The sequence below is a fragment of the Oncorhynchus tshawytscha genome, linkage group LG26 (assembly GCF_018296145.1).
Source record: "Oncorhynchus tshawytscha isolate Ot180627B linkage group LG26, Otsh_v2.0, whole genome shotgun sequence".
In the NCBI taxonomy this organism is placed as follows: Eukaryota; Metazoa; Chordata; class Actinopteri; order Salmoniformes; family Salmonidae; genus Oncorhynchus; species Oncorhynchus tshawytscha.
In genome coordinates, this window is record NC_056454.1 from 14,941,011 (window position 1) to 14,968,485 (window position 27,475).

The 27,475-nt window shown below is 42.9% G+C and overlaps 3 protein-coding genes across 4 annotated transcripts in view; all 3 read left to right on the forward strand.

The window, feature by feature from the left end:
• The window catches only part of LOC112225242 (mitogen-activated protein kinase kinase kinase 20), a 38,728-nt gene extending 20,736 nt beyond the window's left edge, over positions 1-17,992 (forward strand). Inside the window, exons 11-13 of one of the 2 annotated variants that reach the window (XM_042307008.1) lie at positions 2,432-2,538; positions 13,064-13,199; positions 17,874-17,992. In XM_042307008.1, the coding sequence (XP_042162942.1) occupies positions 2,432-2,538; positions 13,064-13,199; positions 17,874-17,966 (336 nt within the window). In that variant the 3' untranslated portion in view covers positions 17,967-17,992. Of the gene's footprint in view, positions 1-2,431; positions 2,539-13,063; positions 13,200-14,348; positions 16,263-17,873 lie in introns of those variants that run through there. The other variant, XM_024389007.2, reaches the window with a different exon arrangement.
• On the forward strand, positions 17,967-23,112 carry LOC121838689 (mitogen-activated protein kinase kinase kinase 20-like; the record flags this gene model as incomplete). The annotated part of the gene is made up of 8 exons (XM_042306943.1): positions 17,967-18,066; positions 18,181-18,320; positions 18,464-18,526; positions 18,613-18,708; positions 20,825-20,941; positions 21,220-21,294; positions 21,989-22,142; positions 22,281-23,112. Coding segments are annotated over 8 exons (1,485 nt in total), but the record flags the coding sequence as incomplete, so codon positions are not given.
• A 3-nt stretch (positions 23,113-23,115) lies between these two features.
• On the forward strand, positions 23,116-27,110 carry LOC112225243 (cell division cycle-associated protein 7). The gene is made up of 10 exons (XM_024389008.2): positions 23,116-23,957; positions 24,723-24,863; positions 24,980-25,099; positions 25,215-25,439; positions 25,533-25,607; positions 25,741-25,917; positions 26,090-26,224; positions 26,345-26,494; positions 26,603-26,739; positions 26,842-27,110. Exons 1-10 carry the CDS (start codon positions 23,937-23,939, stop codon positions 26,870-26,872), a joined length of 1,212 nt encoding a protein of 403 aa, XP_024244776.1. The 5' UTR covers positions 23,116-23,936; the 3' UTR covers positions 26,873-27,110.
• The last annotated feature ends 365 nt before the right edge of the window (positions 27,111-27,475 follow it).

Genomic DNA, 27,475 nt, shown 5'->3' on the forward strand with positions numbered 1-27,475 from the left:
TCTGAAACTCGTCAGTCTATTCTTATTCTGAGAAATGAAGGCTATTCCATGCGAGAAATTGCTAAGAAACTGAAGATCTTGTACAACGCTGTGTACTACTCCCTTCACAGAACAGCGAAAAACTGTCTCTAACCAGAATAGAAAGAGGAGTGGGAGGCCCCAGTGCACAACTGAGCAAGAGGACAAGTACATTAGAGTGTCTAGTTTTAAGAAACAAACACCTCACAAACCTTCAACTGGCAGCTTCAATAAATAGTACCTGCAAAAGACCAGTCTCAACGTCAACAACGAAGAGGCGACTCCAAGATGCTGGACTTCTAGGCAGAGTTCTTCTGTCCAGTGTCTGTTCTTTTGCCCATCTTAATCTTTTCTTTTTATTGGCCAGTCTGAGATGGCTTTTTCTTTGCAACTCTGCCTAGAAGGCCAGCATCCTGGAGTCGCCTCTTCACTGTTGACGTTGAGACTGGTGCTTTGCGGGTACTTTTCTTTTAAAATGATAAACATGGATTAGCTAACACAACGTGCCATTGGAACACAGGAGTGATGGTTGCTAATAATGGGCCTCTGTACGCTGTCATGACGTTGGCCTCTTTGAGTATCCTCCTCTCCCTGCCTCCGCCTTGCCTCCTTCAACTAGGTTGCTGTGGTCAGAAGGACGTCGTAAATTCCTGAGGATCTCCTCATGGACACACAGTATAGAGAGAGTAGATTTTCATGGAGAACAAAGGAATTCCTTCCACCTCACAGAACTTGAGGTACAAACAAATTTCATGTTCCGGAGAAAGTATAAAAGATTGGTGAAGAATCCAGCTACGAACTGGTCCGTTTGTCACAACTTGGGGAAGCTCATGGGAGACGGTGTGGCCACATTACCCTGACGCTGTTTATATAATAGCCTCAGATATGAGGTTTACATCTAATTGTTGTATAAGATGAATGAGTGAGTATGATACTGTTTGTATAATTGTGTCATATGATTTTGGGCTGTTTAATGAAGAAAAATACAATTCCCTTTTGATTTGAACTAAATCAGAGGACCGCCCCTGAGCCCAGTTATGGTCAGACATCCTGGGACAGCCCTTTTCGGCCCTTCCGAATAAAACCCCCACTCTGGTTTTCGATCAGCAGACCGAGCTTACCTCAACTACGAGATGGCTAAAGGTTGCAGACCATGTTTTTCTCCATTAGGGGAGACAAAGGCTGTAGACCATTGCTGAATCTTTTAACCATACCACGTGGTTAAACTCTTAGACTATCGATACCGACAGAATAAGAACAAGTCTTTGATATTAATTACTAGTCTGCAGCTAGGAATTCGGTATCATTGAACGCGAAGAACGACAACAGCCGAAACACCCATTCTATAACGAAACGAATGAATGTCACTCTGAACTATCCCCTCTAACCACGAGAGAGAGAGGGAGAATTCTACTAACTTTTCACCAGCGATCAAGACGACACACTGAGCGTAAATATATATATTTGATTGCAATTGGTCCCGAACGAGTGAGCGTTCATGTGCAAGGGATTAACATTTCAATTGTTATAATTATCACTCTGTAGTGACTTCTTAGTCGACCCCCACTTCCCCTTTTGTCTAACAAGCCTCCATGCCGGTTTAGCCCACTAGGGCACATTCTCCTATCATTTCTTGTAACCACATTTACCTTGTTTGTTTGTTTGTTTATGCATTTCTGTGAATTACTTAGTTAGTTAATAAATCAATTATTTAAGACAATTGATGTATGGATGACTCATAGTGAAGACTGGGTTTGTGCAGATAAACAACAATTTACTACGTTTGGAATGAGACTAACGTTAGGTAAATAATTAATTAATCAGAAGATTTTTGATCAGATATGAAAATATATGAAAGGTTATATTAGGAAATTATAACCTTGTAATCTGAATATTTTTCCTTGGTGCCCCGACTTCCTAGTTAATTACATTTACATGATCAATCAGTTGATCGCGTAATACTAATTACAGAGAATCTTTGATAAAAACTATGTCTTCAAATTAATGATAGTAAAGACACGACCACGCCTATGTAGATATTCCATTACAAATCTGCCGTTTCCAGCTACAATAGTCCTTTACAGCATTAACAATGTCTACACTGCATTTCTGATCTATTTGAGGTTATTTTAATGGACAAGAAATGTGCTTTTCTTTCAAAAACAATGACATTTCTAAGTGATCCCAAATGTTTTAATGGTAGTGTAGGTAATTCTATGCTCGCTCATTACCTCCACACCCACACATATCCACTGTGCACAACAGACTCGGCACACAAGTCCGTACTACAATGGATAATACTAAACATTCATTTTATGTCACATACGGAGACCCGTCGAATTGTCATGAATAGATACCCTACATGTCTGCTTACGGATTATTACACTATGTTTTTGCTTTTGTTTCCATGCAGGAAAGACCCATGTTCAAACATATCCTTACAACCCTGGAGTCCATGTCCAATGACAGCAAGCTTCCTGAAGAGTGCAACTCCTTCCTACACAACAAGGCTGAATGGAGGTACTGGGATCATACTGTATCAGACTGCATCCTCCTATCTCTTCTCGGCCAACACACTGCTAGAGCCTAAGGAGATGCCGGACGTGTTTCTACACTGGGTGAACAAAACATTAGGAACACCTTCCTAATATTGAGTTACACTCACTTTTGTAGGGGCATGGACTCTACAAGTTGTCGAAAGCGTTCCACAGGGATGCTGGCCCCATGTTGACTTCAATGCTTCCCACAGTTGTGTCATGTTGGCTGGATGTCCTTTGGGTGGTGGACCGTTCTTGATACACACGGGAAACTGTTGAGCATGAAAAACCCAGCAGCGTTGCAGTTCTTGACACACTCAACCTGGTGCCCCTGGAACCTGCTACCATGCCCCGTTCAAAGGCACTTCAATCTTTTGACTTGCCAATTCACCCTCAATGGCACACACACGATCCATTTAAAAATCCTCCTTTAACCCGTCTCCTCCCCTTCATCCACACTGATTGAAGTGGATTTAACAAGCGACATCAATAAGGGATCACAGCTTTCACCTGAATTCACCTGGTCGGTCTATGTCATGGAAAGAGCAGGTGTTCCTAATGTTTTGTACACTCAGTGCTGCTTTTGTGGGCCGCTAAACGCCTGAAGGGACATTGCAGTGTGCATATAGATATTTATAATTGCACTGATAACGTAAAGGCATCAAATATCTAAAGAATCGCCCGTCTGTATATTCTTCCTCTCTATACCCATAAGGTCTATAAGATAATCAAGGTCTTTTTCAAGTCCAAGTGTTTAATTGGCCGGTATGAGCAGCTGGAGGATTAGTGATGTTCAGCACAGCCTGGGTGTCAGCTGCTACTGCTTACTCTCTCTTTGGGCTTTTCTACGCTGACAACTCTTCATAAAGTCATGTCCAAGCCTGCACCTGCAGGTGTGCTGCTCGAGAGCGAGAGTCGATAAGAGCATGTGTGATAGAAAGAGGCATGTGTTGCACGTCAAGCACCGGGGTAGCTAGCTTTCCAAGGCTGTCTGTCATCCTTGAGAAGAAGGAGAAGAAACAGGAGAAGAGTGGAGTAGTGCTTCAGAGGCAAACAGGTGTTGCAGGTGCATGGCGCTGTGGTTTCTCATCACCCTGGTCAGGGGGGAGTCCCTGTGCAGACAGATGCTATGTGCTGATTGGGTTGGACCGCCACAGTTTGGGTTACACACAGACAGATCTCCTGGGTACTATGTAATAGTCTGCCAGGGCCAACAGCTGTGTATTTATCCATGCTTCTACTACGAGGTAATATGTGTTGTGTCTTTGGCTAGGCCGGATTAAGTGGCATGACATGCTATTCTATAAAATCCTTTCTCTGCCATTAATATTACCTGATTGAGCTAATCATGTAAATGTAATTAACTAGAAAGTCGGGGCACCACGAAATAATGTTTATAGAGCGGTTATCTTCCGAATAAACTCTTAAAGACCTAGTAATATTTTACATCATCTGAAAGTCAATTCTTGGTTATCTTCACGAACGCTGGCTAACAAGTTCAATCAGCAATACAAAATTGGGTTTAATTATTTATTTACTAAATACCTAACTAAGCACACAGAATCACATGTACACAGAATGAATCATACCTTGATTACAAATTACGTCATAAAGGAAAACGTCCCTGGCGGACGGAACAGATATGACAGCTGGTTACACAAAAGAAAAGGGGCTGGGTTTGAGTGAAAGAGCTGGAAGACTGAGGAACAAAGGGAGAAGCCATGCTATCGTAAATACAGTATCTTATGCATACTAAATTACCGCCCATTTGGAAAAGGGAAATGCAATCAATATTTACTCTGAGCTGCGCTTCGGTAGGTTGGTGGTAGATGGAAGGCCGTGCCCAACAGAGTCCTTTGTCCTTTGAAGAATGTCTCTGCTGGTTAATTGGATACGTTGTAGTAACGTCGTTGTGTGGTAGACGGGATACTCTGTCTGTTCTTTCCTAGCCCACGTTTGCAGCTGCTGTTGCTAACTCAATGGCTAGGAGGTATCACTTCTGTAGTGAATAAGAGTTCAAAGTTCATACCATTCGCAACAAAAGGTCACACTGAGGTTGGCTTCGTCCGTAGTTATTATCTGAACCCTTCTGACATTGGATCGTCATCCAAATGTACCCGGAACAGGAGGTTATATTTTCATCAAGGGCTTATATAGTGGAGGGAGAAGGGTGTGTTTTCATAGTTTTATAACCCATGTCTCTTCACAGGGGCGGGCCACTGATTGAGCAGAGCCCTAACCTTATGAAAACCCAAATCTCTCATTTGGAAGCTAAAATTACATTTAATCTTTTCACCAATAATTTTATATTCAAACATTTAAATTGAACAACAATTCCATGTGAATCCGATAACTACAATGTGCAGACTTTCCACTGTAGAGTTTATGTCATCCTATCATTGATGAGAATGTCTCAGATGACAACCGAACTGACATCATATTCATTAAGTATCAAGGCATATGTTCAACTGGTCGGATTACCAAAATATAGTTCATTTCCCCCAACCTTCTGATGTTCTCAGAATCTCTCTGTTAACCAAGGGATTTTCAAATGTCACAGCAGTTGGGTAGAGAGAGGAAAAGGGGGAGAGGTATTTATGACTGTCATAAACCTACCCCCAGGCCAACGTCATGACATATGCCACTGTCCCACTGATGAAGGCTCAATGGCTATATGAGAAAGTTTGACATTAATGTGGATGCTACCATGATTACGGATAGTCCTGAATGAATCGTGAATAATGATGAGTGAGAAAGCTACAGACACACAAATATCATACCCCCAAGACATACAAACCTCTCACCATTACCAGGGAGCTTATCATTTGGGGGTAAATGATTTCTGTGCATCTGTAACTTTCTCACTCATCATTATTTACGATTCATTCAGGACTCTCCGTAATCATGGTAGCATCCACATTAATGTAGTAGTGTTTAGAAACATATTCTATGCTAATTTAGAATAAAAGTGACTCCAAAATGACACAACACATTATTTACCATTCATTTCTATTGGGCAAAAAAATGATCTAGAATACAACCAAAACAAACAGAAAGTGCATCCAACAAGTTTGTAGAGTCACAAGCTTGATGTAATCATTGCATGCTAGGAATATGGGACCAAATCCTAAACTTTTTGACTACTTTAATACACATATACAGTGGCAAAAAAGTATGTGAACCCTTTGGAATTACCTGGATTTCTGCATAAATTGGTCATAAACCTTGATCTGATCTTCATCTACAGTTGAAGTCAGAAGTTTACATACACCTTAGCCAAATACATTTAAACTCATTTTCACAATTCCTGACATTTAATCCTAGTAAACATTCCCTGTCTTAGGTCAGTTATGATCACCACTTTATTTTAAGAATGAAATGTCAGAATAATATTAGCAAGTGATTTATTTCAGCTTTTATTTCTTTCATCACATACCCAGTGGGTCAGAAGTTTACATGCACTCAATTAGTATTTGGTAGCATTGCCTTTAAATTGCTTAACTTGGGTCAAACACTTCAGGTAGCCTTCCACAAGCTTCCCACAATAAGTTGGGTGAAATGTGGCCCATTCCTCCTGACAGAGTTGGTGTAACTGAGTCAGGTTTGTAGGCCTCCGTGCTCGCACATGCTTTTTCAGTTCTGCCCAAAAGTTTTCTATAGGATTGAGGTCGGGCTTTGTGATGGCCACTTTGGTGTTCTTAAGCCATTTTGACACAATTTTGGAAGTATGCTTGGGGTCATTGTCCATTTTGAAGAACCATTTGCGACCAAGCTTTAACTTCCTGACTGATGTCTTGAGATGTTGCTTCAATATATCCACATAATTTTCCTCCCTCATGATGCTATCTATTTTGTGACGTGCACCAGTCCCTCCTGCAGCAAAGCACCCCCACAACATGATGCTGCCACTCCCGTGCTTCACGGTTGAGATGGTGTTCTTCGGCTTGCAAGCATCCCTCTTTTTCCTCCAAAAATAATAAACAGTTCTATTTTTGTTTCATCAGACCAGAGGCCATTTCTCCAAAAAGTAAGATCTTTGTCCTCATGTGCAGTTGCAAACCGTAGTCTGGATTTTTTATGGTGGTTTTGGAGCAGTGGCTTCTTCCTTGATGAGCCGCCTTTCAAGTTATGTCGATATAGGACTCATTTTACTGTAGATATAGATACTTTTGTACCTGTTTCCTCCAGCATCTTCACAAGGTCCTTAGTTGTTGTTCTGGGATTGATTTGCACTTTTCGCACCAAAGTACATTCATCTCTAGGAGACAGAACGGGTCTCCATCCTGAGCGCTATGACGGCTGTGTGGTCCCATGGTGTTTATACTTGCGTAATATTGTTTGTACAGATTAACGTGGTACCTTCAGGCGCTTGGAAATTACTCCCAAGATTGAACAGACTAGTGGAGGTCTACAATGTTTTTTCTGAGGTCTCGTCTGATTTCTTTTGATTTTCCCATGATGTCAAGCAAAGTTGCACTGAGTTTGAAGGTAGGCCTTGAAATACATCCTCAGGTACACCTCCAATTGACTCAAATGATGTCAATTAGCCTATCTGAACCTTCTAAAACCATGACATAATTTTCTGGAATTTTCCAAGCTGTTTAAAGGCACAGTCAACTTAGTGTACGTAAACTTCTGACCCACTGGAATTGTGATACAGTGAATGATAAGTGAAATAATCTGTCTGTAAACAATTGTTGGAAAAATTACTTGTGTCATGCACAAAGTAGATGTCCTAACCGACTTGCCAAAACTATAGTTTGTTAACAAGAAATTTGTGGAGTGGTTGAAAAACGAGTTTTAGTGACAACAACCTAAGTGTATGTTAACTTCCGACTTCAATTGAAAGTCACAGCAACAGACAAACACAGTCTGCTTAAACTAATAACACTCAAACAATTATACAGGGGGGGGGGATAGGCTTTGTCGTGCCCTCTTCACGACTGTCTTGGTGTGTTTGGACCAATCTAGTTTGTTGTTGATGTGGACACCAAGGAATTTTAAGCTCTCAACCTGCTCCACTATACTTTACAGTTGGGATGAGGTTTTGATGTTGGTGTGCTGTGTCTTTTTTTCTCCACACATAGTGTTGTGTGTTCCTTCCAAACTCAACCTTAGTTTAGTCTGTCCGCAAAATATTTTGCCAGAAGCACTGTGGAACATCCAGGTGCTCTTTTGCAAACTTCAGATGTGCAGCAATGTTTTTTTTGGACAGCAGTGGCTTCTTCCATTGTCCTCCCATGAACGCCATTTTTGTTTAGTGTTTTACGTACCGTAGACTTGTCAACAGAGATGTTAGCATGTTCCAGAGATTTCTGTATGTCTTTAGCTGACACTCTAGGATTCTTCTTAACCTCATTGAGCATTCTGCACTGTGCTCTTGCAGTCATCTTTGCAGGACGGCCACTCATAGGGAGAGTAGCAACAGTGCTGAACTTTCTCCCTTCATAGACAATTTGTCTTACCGTGGACTGATGAACATCAAGGCTTTTAGAGATACTTTTGTGACCCTTTCCAGCTTTATGCAAGTCAACAATTCTTAATCAGGTCTTCTGAGATCTCTTTTGTTCGAGGCATGGTTCACATCAGGCAATGCTTCTTGTGAATAGCAAACTCAAATTTTGTGAGTGTTTTTTATTGGGCAGGGCAGCTCTAACTAACATCTCCAATCTCATCACATTGATTGGACTCCACACTGTGAATGTTTAAATGATGTATTCAATATAGACAAGAAAAATACAATAATTTGTGTGTTATTAGTTTAAGCACACTGTGTTTGTCTATTGTTGTGACTAAGATGAAGATCAGATCAAATGTTATGACTAATTTATGCAGAAATCCAGGTAATTACAAAGGGTTCACATACTTTTTTACTTCACTAGATTCCTAAATAAAATAATGAACGTTTTACTCCATACATTTTCCCTGACTTGTGTGTGCGTGTGCGTGTGTGTGTGTGTGTGTGTGCGCATGGGAGTGATCCATGCTCAATCAAGCACAATCATTAGGTGAGACAAAAATGTTCAGCTGCCCCTTGTCTGTGATGAAAGAAATCCCAGACTGTGATGTCTTCATAGCAGCAGACCAGTGCAACAAACTCAAACTAACATTGAAAAACAACCTAGCGTGTATACAAAACGATATAACTGGCCAAGAAACATGAGGACAAAGTCACACTTTAGTAGCTTTTCTTGTCAATTCAACCAACTTCTACAGGTTGCGTTTGGATAAAAATGTAAAAAACAGTTCCCAAATGCTCTGTGTGACCCTTTTGTGTGTGACCACCCGCCAACGTGGCTGGTGAAACAGACATTCTTACCCGCCCAATGACAAAATCTACCCGCAGTTGGCGGGTGGTGGGTGTTCATTTCTAACCCTGTTTGCATAGCCCCTGTTGTCGGCTATATTAGATCTGGCATGGTGGTACAGTATGTTTCTTCTCTCTTAACGGACTGTTAGTCCAGTGAACAGTGTCTTCTGTCTCATTAGGCTATCAATGCACTCATTTGTGTAAATGTGACAGTCAAAAGCTGCTCACAGTTCTGCAACGATGGCTCAGAGGGCAGTCTTGTTGCAGTCTATTAAGGCAGTTTGGACATAGTCCAGAGCAGCATGAAAATACTGTTTTCCCTGTTTCTCTGGCAGCTGTCTGGCTCAGAGAGGACGAGCAGACAGGGGGAATTAGTTGGTGAGGGAAAGAAAGGGTGAGTTGGAGTGCTGGGGTAGGAAATGTGAGAGGTATTTTTTTATTTTTATGATAGAACCCTTATTGAAAATACACATGATTTCACGTTTTGCACATTTTTTGGAGCACTTCACATGTGTTGATACACTATATATACAAAAATGTGTGGACACGCCTTGAAATTAGTGGATTTGGCTATTTCAGCCACACCCGTTGCTGACAGGTGTATAAAATAGAGCACACAGCCATGCAATCTCCATAGACAAACATTGACGGTAAAATGTCATTACTGAAGAGCTCAGTGACTTTCAACGTGGCACCATCAGAGGATGCCACCTTTTCAACTAGTCAGTTCGTCAAATTTCTCCCCTGATAGAGCTGTTCTGGTCAACTGAAAGTGCTGTTATTGTGAAGTGGAAATGTCTAGGAGCAGCCAATGGCTCAGCCGTGAAGTGGTAGGCCACACAAGCTCACAGAATGGGACCGCTGAGTGCTGAAGCGTGTAGCACGTAAAAATTTGTCTGTCCTCGGTTGCAACACTCATGACCGAGTCCCAAACTGCCTCTGGAAGCAACGTCAGCACAAGAACTGTTAGTCGGGAGCTTCATGATTGGGTTTCCATGGCCGAGCATCCGCACCCAAGCCTAAGATTACCATGCGCAATGCCAAGCGTCGGATGGAGTAATGTGAAGCTCGCCGCCATTGGGACTCTGGAGCAGTGGTAACACGTTCTTTGGAGTGATGAATCACGCTTCACCATCTGGAAGTCTGACGGCCAAATCTGGGTTTGGCGGGTGCCAAGAGAACGCTACATGCCCAAATGCATGGTGCCAACTGTAAAGTTTGGTGGAGGAGGAATAATGGTCTGGGGCTGTTTTTCATGGTTCAGACTAAGTCTCTTAGTTCCAGTGAAGGGAAATCTTAACGCTACAGCATACAATGACATTCTAGATGATTCTGTGCTTCCAACTTTGTGGCAACAGTTTGGGGAAGGCCCTTCCCTGTTTCAGGATGACAATTCCCCCATGCACAAAGCAAGGTCGATACAGAAATGGTTTGTCGAGATCAGTGTGGAAGAACTTGACTGGCCTGCACAGACCCCTGACCTCAACCCCATCGGACCCATCAGGTGTCCGTATACTTTTGGTCATGTACTGTATTTCACATGGAGTTTCACATGTGGATTTACATGTGATCACATAACCTTTCACATAATGAAATTGTGTGAAACCATGTGGTTTTGGGACACTTCACATGTGGATTCACATTTTCACATGATGCCCCGCAAACAAAAGTGAGTTGTTAGGATGTCCCCAGAATAGCCACAGTGTTTTCAACTTACAAATTTGACATTGACATACAGTGCATTCGGAAAGTATTCAGACCCCTTGATATTTTCCACATTTTGTTACTCTAAAATTGATTCAATAGTTTTTTCTCATCACTCTACACACAATACCCCATAATGACAAAGCAAAAACAGGTTTTTAGAAATAAAATAAACGAAAAAATGAAAAAATTAAATATCACCTTTACATAAATATTCTGACCCTTTACTCAGTACTTTGTTGAAGCACCTTTGGCAGCGATGACAGCCTCGACTCTACTTGGGTTTGACGCTACAAGCTTGGCACACCTGTATTTGGGGAATTTCTCCAATTCTTCTCTGCAGATCCTCCCAAGCTCTGTCAGGTTGGATGGGGAGCTGCACAGCTATTTTCAGGTCTCTCCAGAGATGTTCGATTGGGTTCAAAGTCCGGGCTCTGGCTGAGCCAATCAAGGACATTCACTGAAGGACAGAAGCCACTCCTGCGTCGTCTTGGCTGTGTGCTTAGGGTCGTTGTCCTGTGCGCTCAGTCTGTGCGCTCAGTCTGTGGTCCTGAGCGCTCTGGAGCAGGTTTTCATCAAGGATCTTTCTATACTTTGCTCCGTTCATCTTTCCCTCAATCCTAGTCTCCCAGTCCCTGCCGCTGAAATACATCCCCACAGCATGATACTGCCACCACCATGTTTCACTGTAGAGATGGTGCCAGATTTCCTCCAGATGTGACGCTTGGCATTCAGGCCAAATAGTTCAATCTTGATTTCATCAGACCAGAGAATCTTGTTTTTTATGTCATTTAAGTGCCTTTTGGCAAACTCCAAGCAGGCTGTCATGTGCCTTTTACAGAGGAGTAGCTTCTGTCTGGCCACTCTACCATAAAGGCCTGATTGGTGGTGTGCTGCAGAGATCGTTGTCTTTCTGGATTGTTCTCCCATCTCCACAGAGGAACTCTGGAGCTCTGTCAGAGTGACCAAGGGCCTTCAATGCTGCAGAAATGTTTTGGTACCCTTCCCCAGATCTGTGCCTCAACACAATCCTGTCTCTGAGATCTATGGACATTTCCTTCGACCTCATGGCTCATTTTGGTCTGACATGCACTGTCAACTGTGAGACCTTATAGAGACAGGTGTGTACCTTTCCATATCATGTCCAATGAATTTAATTTACCACAGGTGGACTCCAATCAAGTTGTAGAAACATCTCAAGGATGATCAATGGAAACAGGGTGCACCTGAGCTCAATTTCGAGTCTCATAGCAAAAGGTCTGAATACTTATATAAATAAGGTATTTCTGTTTTTCTAAAAAACTTTTTTTGCGTGTCAATTTTAGAATAAGGCTGTATGTCAAGAGGTCTGAATACTTTCCGAATGTGCTGTAGAGGATGTAATTATATGTATACAGTAATGAATTATTCAACATGCCCCCACAACCTCTTGGTTCACTGCATTCCAATCTTCCTGCTACGCCACCATATCTGTGTCAATGACTGATTTCACCTGTATTCCTACACTTTGGACTTCAAAGTAAATCTCAGCTTTGTTAAAAATACACTCAAGAAAAACGACCATAGTTATCATAGTGATTCAGGTGTAAACAGAAAATCGTAATATTTGGAATTTGGACTTTCACGTGTAATAAAAGTTGTAGTTTCATGGTGTCACTTTTATTTCACGAGATCATGTTTTTACATGCTTCGTTTGTTATCCCATGTTGGTTTTACATGTTGTCACATGTTATTACATTACATTCACATAAGATCACTTGTGATCACATGAGATCTCATTCTATTGCATGTGAAATACCTGTGATCACGTGAGATCTCATTCTATTGCATGTGAAATACCTGTGATCACATGAGATCTCATTCTATTGCATGTGAAATACCTGTGATCACGTGTGAAATTCATGGGGTTTTTCCATAAGGGAAGAGCAGGGTAGGAGGACGAGAAATACCAAGAGTGTTGGTCAGGAAAGCGACAAGCAAGAGAATCAATTACGAGGAAAGTTTCGAGCATGAGTGGAAAGTCTTTGAGGTAGAGACGGGAGGAGGGACGGGAGGAGTGGGAGGGTGCAGGGACGGGCGGGAGTTTCTGTCTGCTTCACATGCCTGACATTGCCTGTTTATAAATAGTTTCTGTGGGAGCAGATTGTGTTGGCCCCTGACAGCATGGCTACCAGTGGTACACCACACAGCCCCACCTGCTGGGCAAAGCAGACCAGACCACTCTCAGTGGCTGAACCCCATTAGCAAAGACCGTGGACTGTAAGTGTTCCTCTACTGTCTGAGGCCGTGGGGCTATCGCTAAAAAGGCAGAATCCAAACTTGAGAAATACATTCATAACTCCAAACTTTTGTGTATAATGCATTGATGTCAAGGAGTTTAGCACAAGTGTCTCAAGTCAATGGTTTGACACCGGTATTGTAAGTTGCGGAGTTGGATGTGATGAGGTGGATGATGCTTGATTCTAAATACATCTCTATGCTGTCTGTACTGTAGCTGTGAGATTGAGGCCACACTGGAGAGACTGAAGAAGTTGGAGCGGGATCTGAGCAGCAAAGAGCAGGAACTGAAGGAGAGAGAACGTCGCCTGAAGATGTGGGAGCGCAAGCTCATTGAGCAGTCCAACACCCCGGTAAGTTCCTCAGTAGCCTATACCCACTGCACAACCACAACCGCCACACACTGTGTCGAGTCACTGAACATGAACAGCACCCCAGCTTAGCTCCACCTTCCCCCGTGTTGGCCACCTTCACCATGTGTCACGGTCCACATCCTGTCCACATTGTCACAAGGAGAAGCAAAGAATTCACTTTGCTTCAGACTGTCTGGAATGAAGGGGAATGGAATGCAATGGAATGGAGGGGAAATCTAAGGCTCTGGTTCACTGAGTCTCGCTGATGGGCGTTTGAGTTGAGTCGAGGTATTAGCTCATCGTGCTACTCTGTGCGTGACTGTCACTGAGCTCCTATTGGCGATCAGTGATAATTAGAGGCCAGCGTAATTGCAACGCTGGTCAGGCCAATGGTGTCACGCTGACATGGGGTGAAATGGGAGTCTTTGCTGCTTGTGTGTCTGTGTCTGTACTGCCCTTTCCTTGTGTGTCTGTGCCTGTACTGCCCTTTCCTTGTGTGTCTGTGCCTGTACTGCCCTTTCCTTGTGCTGCTTCCAAAACGACACCTCGCTAGAGCTTGGCCACATGTTTCTGTAGTTGCTTTTACCTGATTTGATTGAATTTGATTTAACACATCTAACCAGCATATGACCTTTCTAGTTGGTTTTATTGGTTGGATTTGGTTTCCAAACGTCCCACATCACTAATACGTTCTATGCTAGATTCTTTGTTTTGTCCGTTGTGCTGTGTAAATTGCCTGCTACAGCCATGCATTGGTATTGTCTAAACAGTGTTTTGCCTGGGTATCAATTTGACACGAGTTGAAATTGATACACGTACTGTAGTGTCTGAGAACCAGCACCGTCATCCTGAGAGAGAGCCATGCTGGCTCTCCAATTGTCTAGCTCTCTTTATTCTTTGTTTTCTCCCTTAATCTGTCCTGTAGACCAATCATTTCAGTCCAACCTTCTCTGATAACCCAATTGACTGCATCTCTGAACTCTACTCTTCTAGTTTTTGACAATCACCTTTTATATTGGGTAAAAAAAGATTTCACATTTCATCATTCCTCTTGGTGTATGCGGTCTAATTTCCTTCCCTCCTTTTCTTTCCCGTCCTCTTTTCTTCCCTCTTCTTCCCTTCCTATCCTCCCCCATCTTTCCCTCTCAGCTGTTCCTACCCGTGGCGGCTCAGATTAGCGCTGAGTCGTTCTATGAGTCTAAGACGGAGGAGTCGAACAGTTCGGAGATGACGTGTCAGATCACATCCTCCAGTAACGGGGAGGTGGAGGGGATGAGTCTGCAGGCCATGATGAAGGGCTTTGGGGACATGTTTGCCTTGGACATGGGGGGCCCCGTCCTGCACTCTGGCATGCAGGTCAACATGCAGGCCAAGCAGAACTCTTCCAAGTCCAGCAGTGTCAGAGAGGGCCGCAAAATCCACACGGCCTTGGGGATGTCAGACTTCAACTGGTCAGACGACAGTGATTAGAGCGAACTGATTGGTCCAGCTATGTATGGGCCACTCAGTAGCGTCTGTCAATCAATCCTTTTGAACTGTGATCTTGCGGCAAGCTCCCATGCATATTCCTTCTCACGTCACTGGTGTTAGGGACACAAGCCACATTAGATAATTAATTACTAATAGTTTTTGTAGCGATCCATTTTCTTTTACATACATTCTTTTTCTAAACGCTGTATGAACATAATGTATTAGAAGCCTTTCGCCTACATGGCCCTTACGGGTGTCATTTATGCCTAATGTACTGGATGTATAGTGCCATGCTGTGAAGAAAGAGCCATGTGAGCAAGTTGCAAGGAGGAGGCAAAGCTTTTATGATGAAGTGACATTTTGCTGACATTAAGAGTGGCCAATTTTGTTCTGTATGTGGTGGAGCGTAGTTGCTGTGATTAAGTGTCTCACCAGGATGAGAAAGAACATGTTTCCTCCAGCTGACCCAGACTGGTGTCAGCAGGGGAGAGAGAGAGAGAGAGAGAGAGAGAGAAAGAGAAAGTTTCCTGATAGCACTGTTCAACTACGGACTTCCCGTGCCTTTTCCCTCTATACACTGTCAGGAATCTTTGGATTTCAGGCCCACATACTATGGCTTAGTGGTGTAAAGTGCACTTTAGGTGTCTGTGTCTATCTATGTGGGGCCCCAGTAAAGTCTTGGTTCATGTGCTGGTTGAAAGAAGCACGTTACAGATGCATATCATCAAGATGTTTGTGAGGTGTGCCGTAGACCTTAGACTTCCACACCTTGACAGGACTAAGTTCTCACAGACAAGGGCAACTGTATACGACCTTCAGTCACTTAATTCAGTGGCTAAAGCGCTGCCGTGTGCTGGAATCATTTCGTTAAATCAAATGATATGTGAAGTAAAAAATAAAATAAAAAGTATTTCATTGGAGAGAGGATGTGAAATACTGTTTTAGAGGGCTTCTCTAAGCTAAAGGTGATCTACCAGCTCAATATGTTTGCATCTGCACCAACGGTTTTGACCACAGGCAAACGTGTGTTTAACAACCCCCAAAGTGAGCCTATTAAAGCTCACCTAACGAGTGTCATCACCAAATGCCCTGTAAATTATGCTAGGAGCTCTTCTCTTCTAAACATAGCCAATATGAAGGATCTTTCTGTTTGACTCCCAAGAGCTTGGACCTAGGCCCTGCAGCTTGGACTTCTTTCTACTTAGTTGATGTATGTTTTTTATATACTGTTGTGTAGTTATTTAACCTAGACTGAAGCATCATCCATTAACAGGCTATAACCAACCGATACACTAGCTTGTGTGAAAGTCAACCACTTTGTAAGGTATTTTCTAGACATCTAATGCCCAGAGTTGCAATATGATCTATGCAAACTACATCACCTTGGATTAGTTAAATTCCTTGGATTAGTCAAATTCCTTGGATTAGTCAAATTCCTTGGATTAGTCAAATCACTTGGATTAGTCGAATAGTGTCTCTTCAATGGCGTGCCATAACTCTATCAGACCGACCACTTTTTGATGTGAACCTATTTTGCTGCAGAATTTCTCTACTGTTCCTTGTTTCTCAATAAACATTTTCTCATTAAACATTGAACTTCCTGCTTTGGTTCTTCACTCTTCCTGTTTTCTCAAATTTCCTCTTGGTTTTCCCAGTTTTGTTTACCTCGAAGTAGGAAAGAGCCATGTGAGCAAGTTGCATTGAGGAGGCGAAGCTTTTGACGATGACGTGACATTTCGCTGACACAAGAGTGGCCAAAATCGAACAACTAATTCAATAATGTCATAATAATGTCACAAATCAAAGGTTTGTCAACCTCAAAATTCCAAAAGTGGCCCCAAAAAAATAAGAGTGAAAATATTTATGCCAGGAGAAGATTAATAAAATGTGACTGGTGTTAGAAATATAACTTCAGATGAAAAGCTTTTTTTTTTTTTACATGTAAAACCTGAAATCATCCTCATATTATATTAATTGATTTGCATCAGACCCATGTTAACTGTAGTCCTCAAGGATTCAAATACACATATAATCAATGGCAGAATTTCTATAATTAGCTAATTAACAATACATTTGTATTGTATATGTTACACTTGCTGACAATGCCTGCTTAATTGCCCCTGCGGGGAGTGAAAATCGTATTGGATTTGAGTTTGTGGTGTAGCCACTGGCATACTAGCCAATAGGTTTCCAATGCTCTATAGGATAATCAACTTGCTACAGTATACTCCCATTCCACATGGGGGCAGAGTGGTGTGAACTACTGAACTCTTCCCTGTCAAGGGAATTCCAATGGCTGAGCAATTTCTGCTGACTTCCCCCCCCTTTCCCCTCCTCTCATCAATTAAGATCTGTTTCCCTTTGTCAACAATATGCTTTGGATTTTAATAAACGATGCAAGTCATTTGTGAAATACAATATGGCTGCTCGAAATGTGATATTATGTCACTTTAATTAGGCAATATCTGTAATGGAACTTTGGCAGTAGGGCAAGGGAGGGTTTTTGAATGTGTTTACTTCCGAACCATACCACTGGAGTAGACGGAAAATGCAGCTGGGGGTGAGGGAGTTTAGGAGGCTGCAAAGAAATGTATCGCACTGATTCTGAAATGGCCCTCTTTGAATGTGATCTGTTGAGATTGCCATTCAGCTCAGTCTCTGGGCTGTTATCAGATGCCGTGGGAAGCAAATATTGAATGCTCAGATTAGTCATTCATTTTGTCATCTATCCCCCGGTGCATTGCTTTTATCCCCACATAGCAGCCTCATGATCATCATGATGAAATCTTTATTTTAGCTGGCTACTTTCTGCTCGATTACACTTAATGAACAGTAAATGATTTATCATTGAAATGCATCATGAAAGAGCAGTCAGATGGACATTGGACACATTTTGGTTTGAGTTAGACCATTAGGACGCAATCATCTTGATTGCAGACCACAATAGCTACAAAAAGCATTGTTGTAATGCAGGGTAAACTTGACTTGGAATGAGGCATTTTGTATTTTGCCACGTATGCTGTATGTAAATGTACTGATTTTGTACTTGCACACATGAATGCTAAACGCAAGATTTGTGTTAGACTCCAAACATCAAGAATAGGCAGCACACGTCTTTCTTTGAGCGGTACACATCTGTATGATATGACCACTGGAGCAGTATTCCCTGGTACTATTTCAGTTCTCTCTTTTTTTCCCACGCAGCTCCTTTCCAACCTTCATATTCATTCCTGGACAGAGGAACATGTGGTCAGTATCAACAAATCGTCCACTTCCCTTTGTCTAATTAGCCATTAAGCAACCACCACGGCTCCGGATGAACGGCTCCATTTTAATACGAATGCTTTTCCAATTCCATCCCTGCAGTACTTTTGGATACAGCAGATATTTGGGGCGGGTATGTTCACCTTCTAGATTTCTCGTACTGTAGGTATGGTCAAATGAATGAACCCGTCATTTTGGCGTGTATGTCTTTGTGCTTTCATTTGCATTTTGTTTTCCATGTTCTCAGGGGAGGGGGCAAGTGGCATACAGCTGTATGGTGACCTGTTTAAGGAGAACCACATTACAGGCAAGAGGCTGCTGCTGCTCACGGAAACGGACATGCGAGACCTGGGGGTCAAGTCCAAAGGTCACATCATGCACCTCAAGGTACCATTCTACCTTTCAAACTAACGTGAACTAGCCAGTCATTTAACAAGGTGTCCAAATGGTATAATTATTTAAATTGAGCTATATGGTCAAATGTTTAAGACCTATGTATAAGACTATGTCTAACTTGCTTTCTCCAACAGAGGGAGATTGAGAAGCTAACCAATGATTACATGGTGCTCTTCCACTTCCCTCCACTAATGAAGGTACTGCGTGTCCTTTCTCTTTGTTATATAATGGTTGGCATTGTTTACTGTTGCAATATGCTTTCCTGAAAATCTCTGTTCCACAGGATGAGTGTGCAGAGGAGGAGGAGGAGGAGAGGAGGAAGATTGTTCATCTGGAGCTGGTGTTTGGGTACCACTGGAAAGCGGGAACAGGTCACTCGGTAGGTTTTCAATGGACACTGAAAATATTCTAGGACAAATAACCAAGATGTCTTGGATGAAAACGCATACCGATTCCCTCCAAATACAGTCATTTTGTAAAATATTTTGTCAACTTTAGTCTCAGCTCTGGTCTGGTTCAAATGCATATAGGAATAGCTAACTAGCGGTATTTAAAAAAAAAATCATTCTTACTCTTTTAAATTTTGTCAGGGTTAATACCTGCCTGGCACCCAAACAAAATCGTAATCTTTACTACTCTCTAACAATACCGCTACAACTGGTGTTGTCAGATGCGATTTAAAACTGGTATGTCAAGATGGAAATATTCCTTCAAGATGCTATTTCTCTAGGTAAAGATGCATATTATGGTCCCCATCAAACTCAATCAAACACTGACCACTGTTACACTGAGCATGCTTTGCCTTCAAGACATATCCTTGCAAGAGAAACAGATGAATAAATATTTCATCTAAAGCCATGCATCCCATCCACCCCCACTTGCTCACCGTCCTTTGTTAGAGTCTCCAACGGTGGAGAAAGGCTGCTTCTCCACTTGCTGTTTGAATTTAATCAAAAACAGCCAATTTAGTCAGAAGTCGTTTTCTTTTTAGAAAGGCAAATGTTATTTAATCTTTCAGCTGTTCATTGTCCCATCATAAATAGTCCCCTTTCAGTGCGTTCGGCGGGGCTGAAACGAGCCTGCTAATTGCCTCCCATTTCTTCTGACATGTGGTGGTTTAGTGTGTAGAAAACACAGCAGGGAGAAGGAAACAGGAGGCTGAGAAAATGAGAGCTAATTATTTTCCCCCTGCCTGGTGTCAGGTTCCATGTCAGCCTTGTTTTTACAAACTGGAAGGTTTTTGCACTAAATAAAACAAACCCGCACTGCGTTTCTTTCCCGCCCCTCTTTGCTGGCGGTGTCATGGAAGCAGCTGCACTTCTCAAAGACAAAACGAGGGCCTGCGATTGAGCGGCCACCATCTGACAACCACTGAGGGTCCCCCACTAATGAGGATATCACCGCGCAGCCAAGAGAAAGGTGCTGAATTATGTATGAGTTGCCATTAGACCAGACGCACTCCGGTCTTGGGCATCATTACCAGACATTGTTTCTGCTGGAGTGATTAGACCAACAAGTGGACCTGGGGGCCCTGGTGCGACTGGCCGTGGCCGACAAGGGGCCGCTGCCTGGTGTGTCTTGGAACCCGAGCCTTCCTCACGCTAGCTCCCCCTTTGAGCCCCGGCCCAGCCCCTGGGGACAGTGTAGGAGTGGGCTGAGACTCCTCAGATGAGTGTGTTAGTGGCCCTTCTTTGATGTCTTCTTCTGTGATCCCCACACAATAGATTGGCCCACACCGTGAACCGTGTGTGGTTAAGCAGTGACCTGTGGCTTCATGGCTGGCTTTTGGGGATGGCAAAATCATTACTGCTTTGTCAGCATGCAATTTTCAGCAGGAGTATGGGGTTTGTTCAGATTTGTATTGCCTGGTGAGGATTTGATCCCTTATGTGCCTTGTGCAACAGTGATCGAACTACAGAGTTTATTTTCACCTAACTGGAATAACATTAGCATTACTCAAATGTGTATTTCACCAACAATAGCACCAGGTGTTAAGGTACTGCAAATCATATCCCCTACAGGAAATAATACAAGCTATCCACCATAGCAACTTATATTTACCCCTGAAGTAAAACAAATGTCTCTGCAAAGATTGATGGGTTGTTCACATTCTCATTTACCACTTATGTCATCCTTCATGCTATGATCATTCAAGAGACGTGCTATCCTTTCTGTGATTCTGAGAGCACATCAAAAAGAGTGTGGGGAAAGCAATCAATCGCCAAACAAAATGATACATTTGTCTCAATTGAAGGCAACTCACAGTGGATACTAGGAGAAAGCAGGATTCAAATCTAAATGCACAACATAACTTGTGCTTCTGTCCTGTTTGATGATGATTTATTCATAGAAATTCATGTTTACATTCCCGGAAATGTTCAATTCCAAGGAACTACCTCTAGGCTGTGCTGTTGGTTTAGGAAAAAATGCAGTTAGGTTCTCAACTGACAGCAGTTATTTCATGTTTTTTAAGACCTACAATCTGTCATTTTTAGGACTGCAAATGGAAAATGTACATTGAACTTGACGGAGATGAAGTTGCAACAACGTACATCAAGGATGTGACCTTTAATGCCAACAGACAGGATGTGGATGTCCTGAAGATGACCAAGGTGTGATCATAAGCATTACTCCAGGCCATGCACTGAAAGAGCATCAGGACTTAAAAACAGTCCCTTGTTCATTACATTTATTTGTTCAAGTTTTTTTTTAGGATCGTTGAAAGAGTGTACCTTTTTGCTAAATGTTATGATGTTAAAAATCCCTTTCTGTATCTTCAGATGAGTTGAATTATTCCTTACATGAATGTCATTGTCGTGTTGAAGAGGCCGTATTGAAGTAGCTAACATGTATGACGATTAATAACCAACGTCAAACTATTTCCTTGCAGCCTCCATTTGTGATGGACAAATGGGTAGTTGGACTATGGGAGAATGAGGTTGTTGACTGCATTGTAAATTATGAGGTGAGTCAGCCCAAACACTGCTATAGGAGCAGGGCCCTAGGGCACCTACCTCCAGGGGGTCCACAAAAGGGGGAAAGGGAACTCTCTGGGAACTGTGGGGGGGATCTTGGAGGGTTGGTGGCTGGGAGCTTGGGACAGTGGCCGATAGGTCGCTGGTTCGGGTCACCGTTGTGAGACCTGTCGACGTTGACCCTGGTTGCTCCTGTGTGTCACTCTGGATGGGAGTCTGTTACATGACTGAATGTAATGTAAATGTTGAGTGGCTTCACTGCAGGTAGATTGTATGTTTTAATATTAAATAAACATTTTAATAAATAATACAAATACATAAAACATTTGCAGTTTTATAGCTTCTCTCATGCTATTTTACACATTTTGCAATGAGGTTGAGAGAAAAGTTTGATGTTTTAAAGCTAATTTCCTGCAATTCTACACATTTTGCCATGGGGCAGAGAGAAAAATGTGCAGCTTTAAAGCTAATCTCATGCTATCCTACACATTTGCCATGAGGCTGAGAGAACATTTTCTCATTTTTAAACAACATTTCTGCAATTCTACACATTTTGTCATGGCTTCATCTGTACTGTGTGGTGTGCCTTTAAAAATGTAATACATTGAAAAGTCAATTTGACATGTAGCTAGATGTGTTCAATGTTTAAAATCCCCTACAGTAATCGTTGTGTCCCTATACTAGAATGATGTGAGATCACCCAGGTGTACGAGACATAGCCATGCAGTGAGGTGGAACCCCACCGGTGGACGAGATGAGATCAAGACTGTGGAGCTGCTGATAGAAACAGCTCAGTTAAACATTGAAGGAAACCCCAGAAGCAGATCAAACTCAAAAGGTCACTTTTTATGGTGTTTTGGATGCAGATTTTATTGACAAATGATCCATTTAGAGCTGTCTTAAATACAGAATGCACAAAATGTATGCACACATCTATGTAGCCAACCCTACCAGTGGATGTTCTTTCTGCTTCCAGATGTGGATCCCAGATGGTTGTACAACCTGAGACAGAGGCAGCTGAAGAGCCAGTCAGCAGCACAGCAGCATGGTGCCCAGACCCCCACCGGAGGCTCAGAAACCCGCACCCTGTCTCAGTTCCTGTCTGCATATGGAGATCAGGCCTCTTCCTACGCTGCAGCAGTGCGGAGGTCTCCCAACAGCCCCCTCTCTCCCTGGTGCTCCCGCAGCTCGTCCCCTACCGCAGGCCTGTCCACCACCGCAGGCCTGTCCGCCATGCTCTCCCCCCTCTACCTAGGGTCAAAGGGCAGCAGCCCCTCCAGCACCACCTCAGAGAGTCCCTTGGAGCGCGAACGCCTGCTCAGTGCCGGGGAAGTGCAAGGTTACCACAGGCACAGAAGCTACATTGACAACTCATTGAGTGCAACAAGGGGCCACAACAGAGACACGTGGTCCCATACAAGGGGCAACTTCACACAGAATAAGTCAAACAGAACCTCACAGCAAATGGGGAGGCCCCGGACCAATAATTACAGTGTAGCAGGTCAGAACCGAGCCAGGGTGATACCGGGCATATCGGCGGTGGTGGAAAACCTCAGTACAGAGCAAGAGGGAGCTAAAGTCAGTGAGGGGGGATGGATCAAAGTGGAGCGCCAAAAAAGGTTACCTCGACAGGACAATAAACAGGCCAGAGGAAGACAGAGGAGAGGGTGTAGAGGTGGCCGTGGTGGACGAAGCGGAGAATCATTTGCTGTTTGAAAGTGTTAACATCTCTTAACAGACTGGACATCAGGTTTCCTTTGAACATTAACCTTCACACAACTTCTATATATACACATTTTCTCTCTGGGGGGGGGATCTTTCTATATTATTTGAGCTAGGGAGAATTGTGTTTTAGGGAATGCACCCAATTCAGTCTTTTAGGGCAGATTTCTGAAATGTACTGTACGCACTCAAATATTTTTGGGATTTAGCATCTACATATCATTTGTAGTTGTATATTGTGAACTATTGTACATAAGCCTATTGTAAATTGTATAGCCTACATTGTCCTAATCTTTTTATATATGAGATATACTGTATAGCTAGATAATTATTTTAATCTATTAAGTTAATCTACCTATGGATTCATAAATGGAATAGTTTTTTTTTTTTTTTTTAATAGTCTATAACTATATGTTGGGTAAAAAAAAAAAAAAGATAAACATTACATGAAAGTTCAAAGTATTATTTCATTCAACAAGGACGCGACGACAACACCAGATGGAAAGGACGCGGGAGTTTTTCTATAAACCCGCCCATTTAGGCAAATGTGGACCTTGGGATATCGCGCCACTGCTTAGTACTTGGAAGGTTAGATGTTGGTGGATCCGTATATGACATAATGTTTCAAAAAAGGTGCACAAAAATAAAGATGTCCACCAGCAGTATTTTCTAAAGACTTTTTTAAAATTTTATGTGGCGTATATTTGTGGATTATATTTTTCTTTTAGACCGTCTTTTGAAACAAAAGTTTATACACCTTTCAGGACACTTTCCTGGCGCGGGAAATTTCTCAGCCAACATCTGCTAGTCCGAATTTTGGTGGGGTTTCTCTGTATTCATAAAAGGACTGCAGAAACGTGTACTTGAGTTTTGACTGAATTTCTTTGCAGAAAACTTTATAGAAAACAAAATGCGTCCATCTGGCTCTAAGGTAATGAATGTTTTTAGAGTATAATATATTTATCTTAATATATCAAACAATAACAGGGTAATTTATTTATCTGATTTTATAGCTGCAGAGAATGCAATACTAAGTAGCTAGCAAAAATTCTGCTGTGGTGAACTTAACGTTTGGCTCTTATTTTCTTGCTCACATTTTAGTAAACCTGCCTTCGTTTACTTTAAGCAAAAGCTGCTACAGACTGCCTAGATCTTATTGGAGTTGCAATGCAATCATTGCTTTGCTTCAAATCCAGTATCCTAAGGCTTAACGTCACCTAGTTACCATGTAGTTGTCAATTGAATCTAGCCAGTTTGGATGTTATAACAATTTCAGTGGCTACTATCTAACAGTAGTTATACCACATAGTTTTGGCTACACAGATTTTAGATTTTATCCTGGCAAAAGTTTTGCCATTTAAAATGTCGTTTTTGGCCACCATCACAGTAAGTAAATCGTACCTGGCTAATCACACTCGTTTGTATAGCCACCTAACGTTAACTAGCTAGCTTCAATAAATTATACATTTGTGTCAATGTAGCCTTGATATGGCTTAACTATGCTAGCTTCCATTGTTGAATCTTGCAGTCGCATCTCTATCACCGTAGGTATTGCTGCTTCTCTCCTTGTCCAGAAGGGCGGCAGTGTGTAGGCAGTTTCTAAAACTACTAGTACTCACATTGTTCACGTATCTATGGTCTGAGCTTCCAGTTGATCCATTCAATTTCTCCTGACTTGCTCATCTTGTCTCTCCAGCGTCTGCAGGCCCCCCAGCCTCCCTCCACCAGGATGGGTTTGCGGAGTTTCCGTAATGTACCTCTGGTGCCCATGGAGACATCCTCTTCATCAGATGACAGTTGTGACAGCTTTGGCTCTGACGGTGGCTTTGCTAACACGGTAAGGCAAATAGCCGCATTTCACCCCGATTACAATCAGTGTTTGACCATATTCACTCGTCGAATTAGTTATTTGTTGATGAAGCTAACCGAAGGTTGTGCTTTCACTTTCCACAGAAAAGTAGCTTCAGAGAAGCTAAGAAGGTGGCGGAGAGAGCGAAGGTGTTTGAGGCCAGCTCGGAGGAAGAGTCTCTCAGTGGATTTGAGAATGCCTTCAGCAGTGAAATGAGTGCCATGGTGTGTTTTTTTGTATTGATATTACGAGCTTAATGTTACTATGCAATGGTGGCTACTATACACACAAAAACACATTTCAGAATGTGTGCTCAGACAAATGCACTGTGTACTTCAGAGAGTGGACTCTGACTCTGAGGAGTCGGTGACGCCGCGGAAGAGGGGCCGTCGGTCACAAACTCTGAAAGTGGCCATGAAATTCCCCACCAGGAGGGCCAGCCAGAAGAAGAGTATTGCAGCAGAGCCCCCTAAACAGCCCAAAGTCGCTCCCAAACAGATCACTGGGGAGGGAGACAACTTCATGGACAAGAGAGCGCTTAACATCAGGGAGAACAAAGCCATGGTACGACACAATCATTCAGAGAAGTCGTTGTGGCTGTAGCTTGCCGAGGGACATTTGAGTGCTAATTATGTTATTTCCATTTATTTTGTTTAGCTTGCAAAGCTGATGGCAGAACTCGACAAAATACCTGGCTTCCCTAGAAGAACGTCCCTGCCCATGACTAATGCGGTGAGTGAGACTAGATGGAGGATTTGGCTGTCCTATAAAACACGTATTCGGGAAAGATTTTAGTAGTGATGAAATATTCTACAACGAATTACATTTTTGGGCTGTAGTTAATGCGTGCTTGTTTCTTCTGTAGCCCTGTCGCACCCCTCGCCGGTCTCAGGGAGCCCCTGGACCCCGCAGGAGGAACCCTGAGCGTACCTCTCGGCCCCACACTCGCTCCCGCTCCCTGGTGGACGGCCCCCCATCAGAGGAGGAGGAGGAAGAGGAGGACAAATTCAGCCTGGTGCGCAGGAGCTGCTACTACGAGGAGGTGAGTGACGCCCACACCCTTGTTGACCTCGGCGTTCGTTTGGTAACGTCAAGTAAAGCGGCATTTATTTTTTATTTTTTTCTCCCACCGTTTCCCGATCTGTCCTTTCAGAAATGGTGAATACCGAACTCCGGGAATTGTCAGTTTGATTTATACATTTGTGTGTTTACAGAAAGCGCCCCGTCGGCGCAGCTACAACGGGGTGCAGGCCTTTCCTCATGTGGTGCGGCCTGTGAAGGACATCTCCCAGAGGGAGCTGGATCTGATCGCAGACAACGTGCGGGAGAAGGTCTACAACAGCTCCACTGTAAGTTCCCGTTCTCCTACAGTGGTTCTCAAACGGCTGTCTTCAGAGTTTGATTTCTGTTAAAGTCACGTTCATACAGCCACGTTCACCGAATTCACCCCTCTAATGTTCTTGCTGTAGGGGTCCACTTGCCATCAGTGCCGGCAGAAAACGGTCGACACCAAGACCAACTGCCGTAACCCAGAGTGTGTGGGGGTGAGGGGTCAATTCTGTGGCCCGTGTCTCCGTAACCGCTACGGAGAGGAGGTCCGAGATGCCCTGCTGGATCCTGTAAGTGCTGCACTCTTCCTATCCGAGCCCTCAGACAGTCCATCTGATTATTTGACTGTTTTGTCAAGAGAATGCCGCCTTGGTTGACATCGCCCTGATCTCTTGCAGGAGTGGGAGTGTCCGTCGTGCAGAGGGATCTGCAACTGCAGCTTCTGTAGAGCCAGAGAGGGTCGCTGTGCCACTGGGGTTCTGGTCTACCTGGCTAAATACCACGGCTACGACAACGTCCATTCTTATCTCAAGAGGTAAGGCTCTTTCTACTTATGATCTAAAACCTTTGTCTTGTAGTCGTCTTAGTACTTTGACTGCTACTGTGTTGGGAATTAAAAATGTCTGTCTCTCTGCAGTCTGAAGAAGGAAATGGAAGAGGGCCAGTAAACTGTGGAGAATGTAACCGGATTCGGAACCTGACTGACGATGTTGTGATGTGGCTTTTATATTCCATAATGCAAAACAGTAGATTTTTCTATTGCTCCTGATTCTGAAAATGTTTACATTGTTTTAAATGTGTACAGTTTTACTGTCAATTACGTGAGTGGTATGTTTATACTGTGATGTTTGCCTGTGACATTCACACTTTTAACCTGTAAGTTTGGATAAAAACTATATGTATAAATTGGTTGTCCTCTGTTAATTGTACTTGAGGAGTCCATTTCTTTGCATAAGAAAATTAGCTTTAAACTTCAAGGTTTATTTGATGATTTTAATAAGTCTCAGCTAGCCTGGGAGTGTTTGTAACATTCCACAATGTTTGGCATCTGACACGTAGTACAAGGAGTGGAATGTTGGCGGCAAACCGGTCTGGATTTCAGGCTAACTAAGCTGTTGGTGTATGTTCTCTCTTCCCCAATGTCACGTGGTTACTTTTGACTCTGCTCAGTAGTCCACCATTGTACCCCTGAGGTGGTGAGGGCTATTTCCTCCTGAGCAGAGACAAACTGATATACTACAGCGCCTGGTTAAATCCTTCATTAGATAACT

Coding starts and splice junctions, on each gene's coding strand:
- LOC112225243 (XM_024389008.2), top strand. CDS start 23,937: ATGCGTCCATCTGGCTCTAAG. Junction 25,608..25,740: donor CCCTGCCCATGACTAATGCG/GTGAGTGAGACT, acceptor TTTCTTCTGTAG/CCCTGTCGCACCCCTCGCCG. Junction 25,918..26,089: donor GGAGCTGCTACTACGAGGAG/GTGAGTGACGCC, acceptor GTGTGTTTACAG/AAAGCGCCCCGTCGGCGCAG.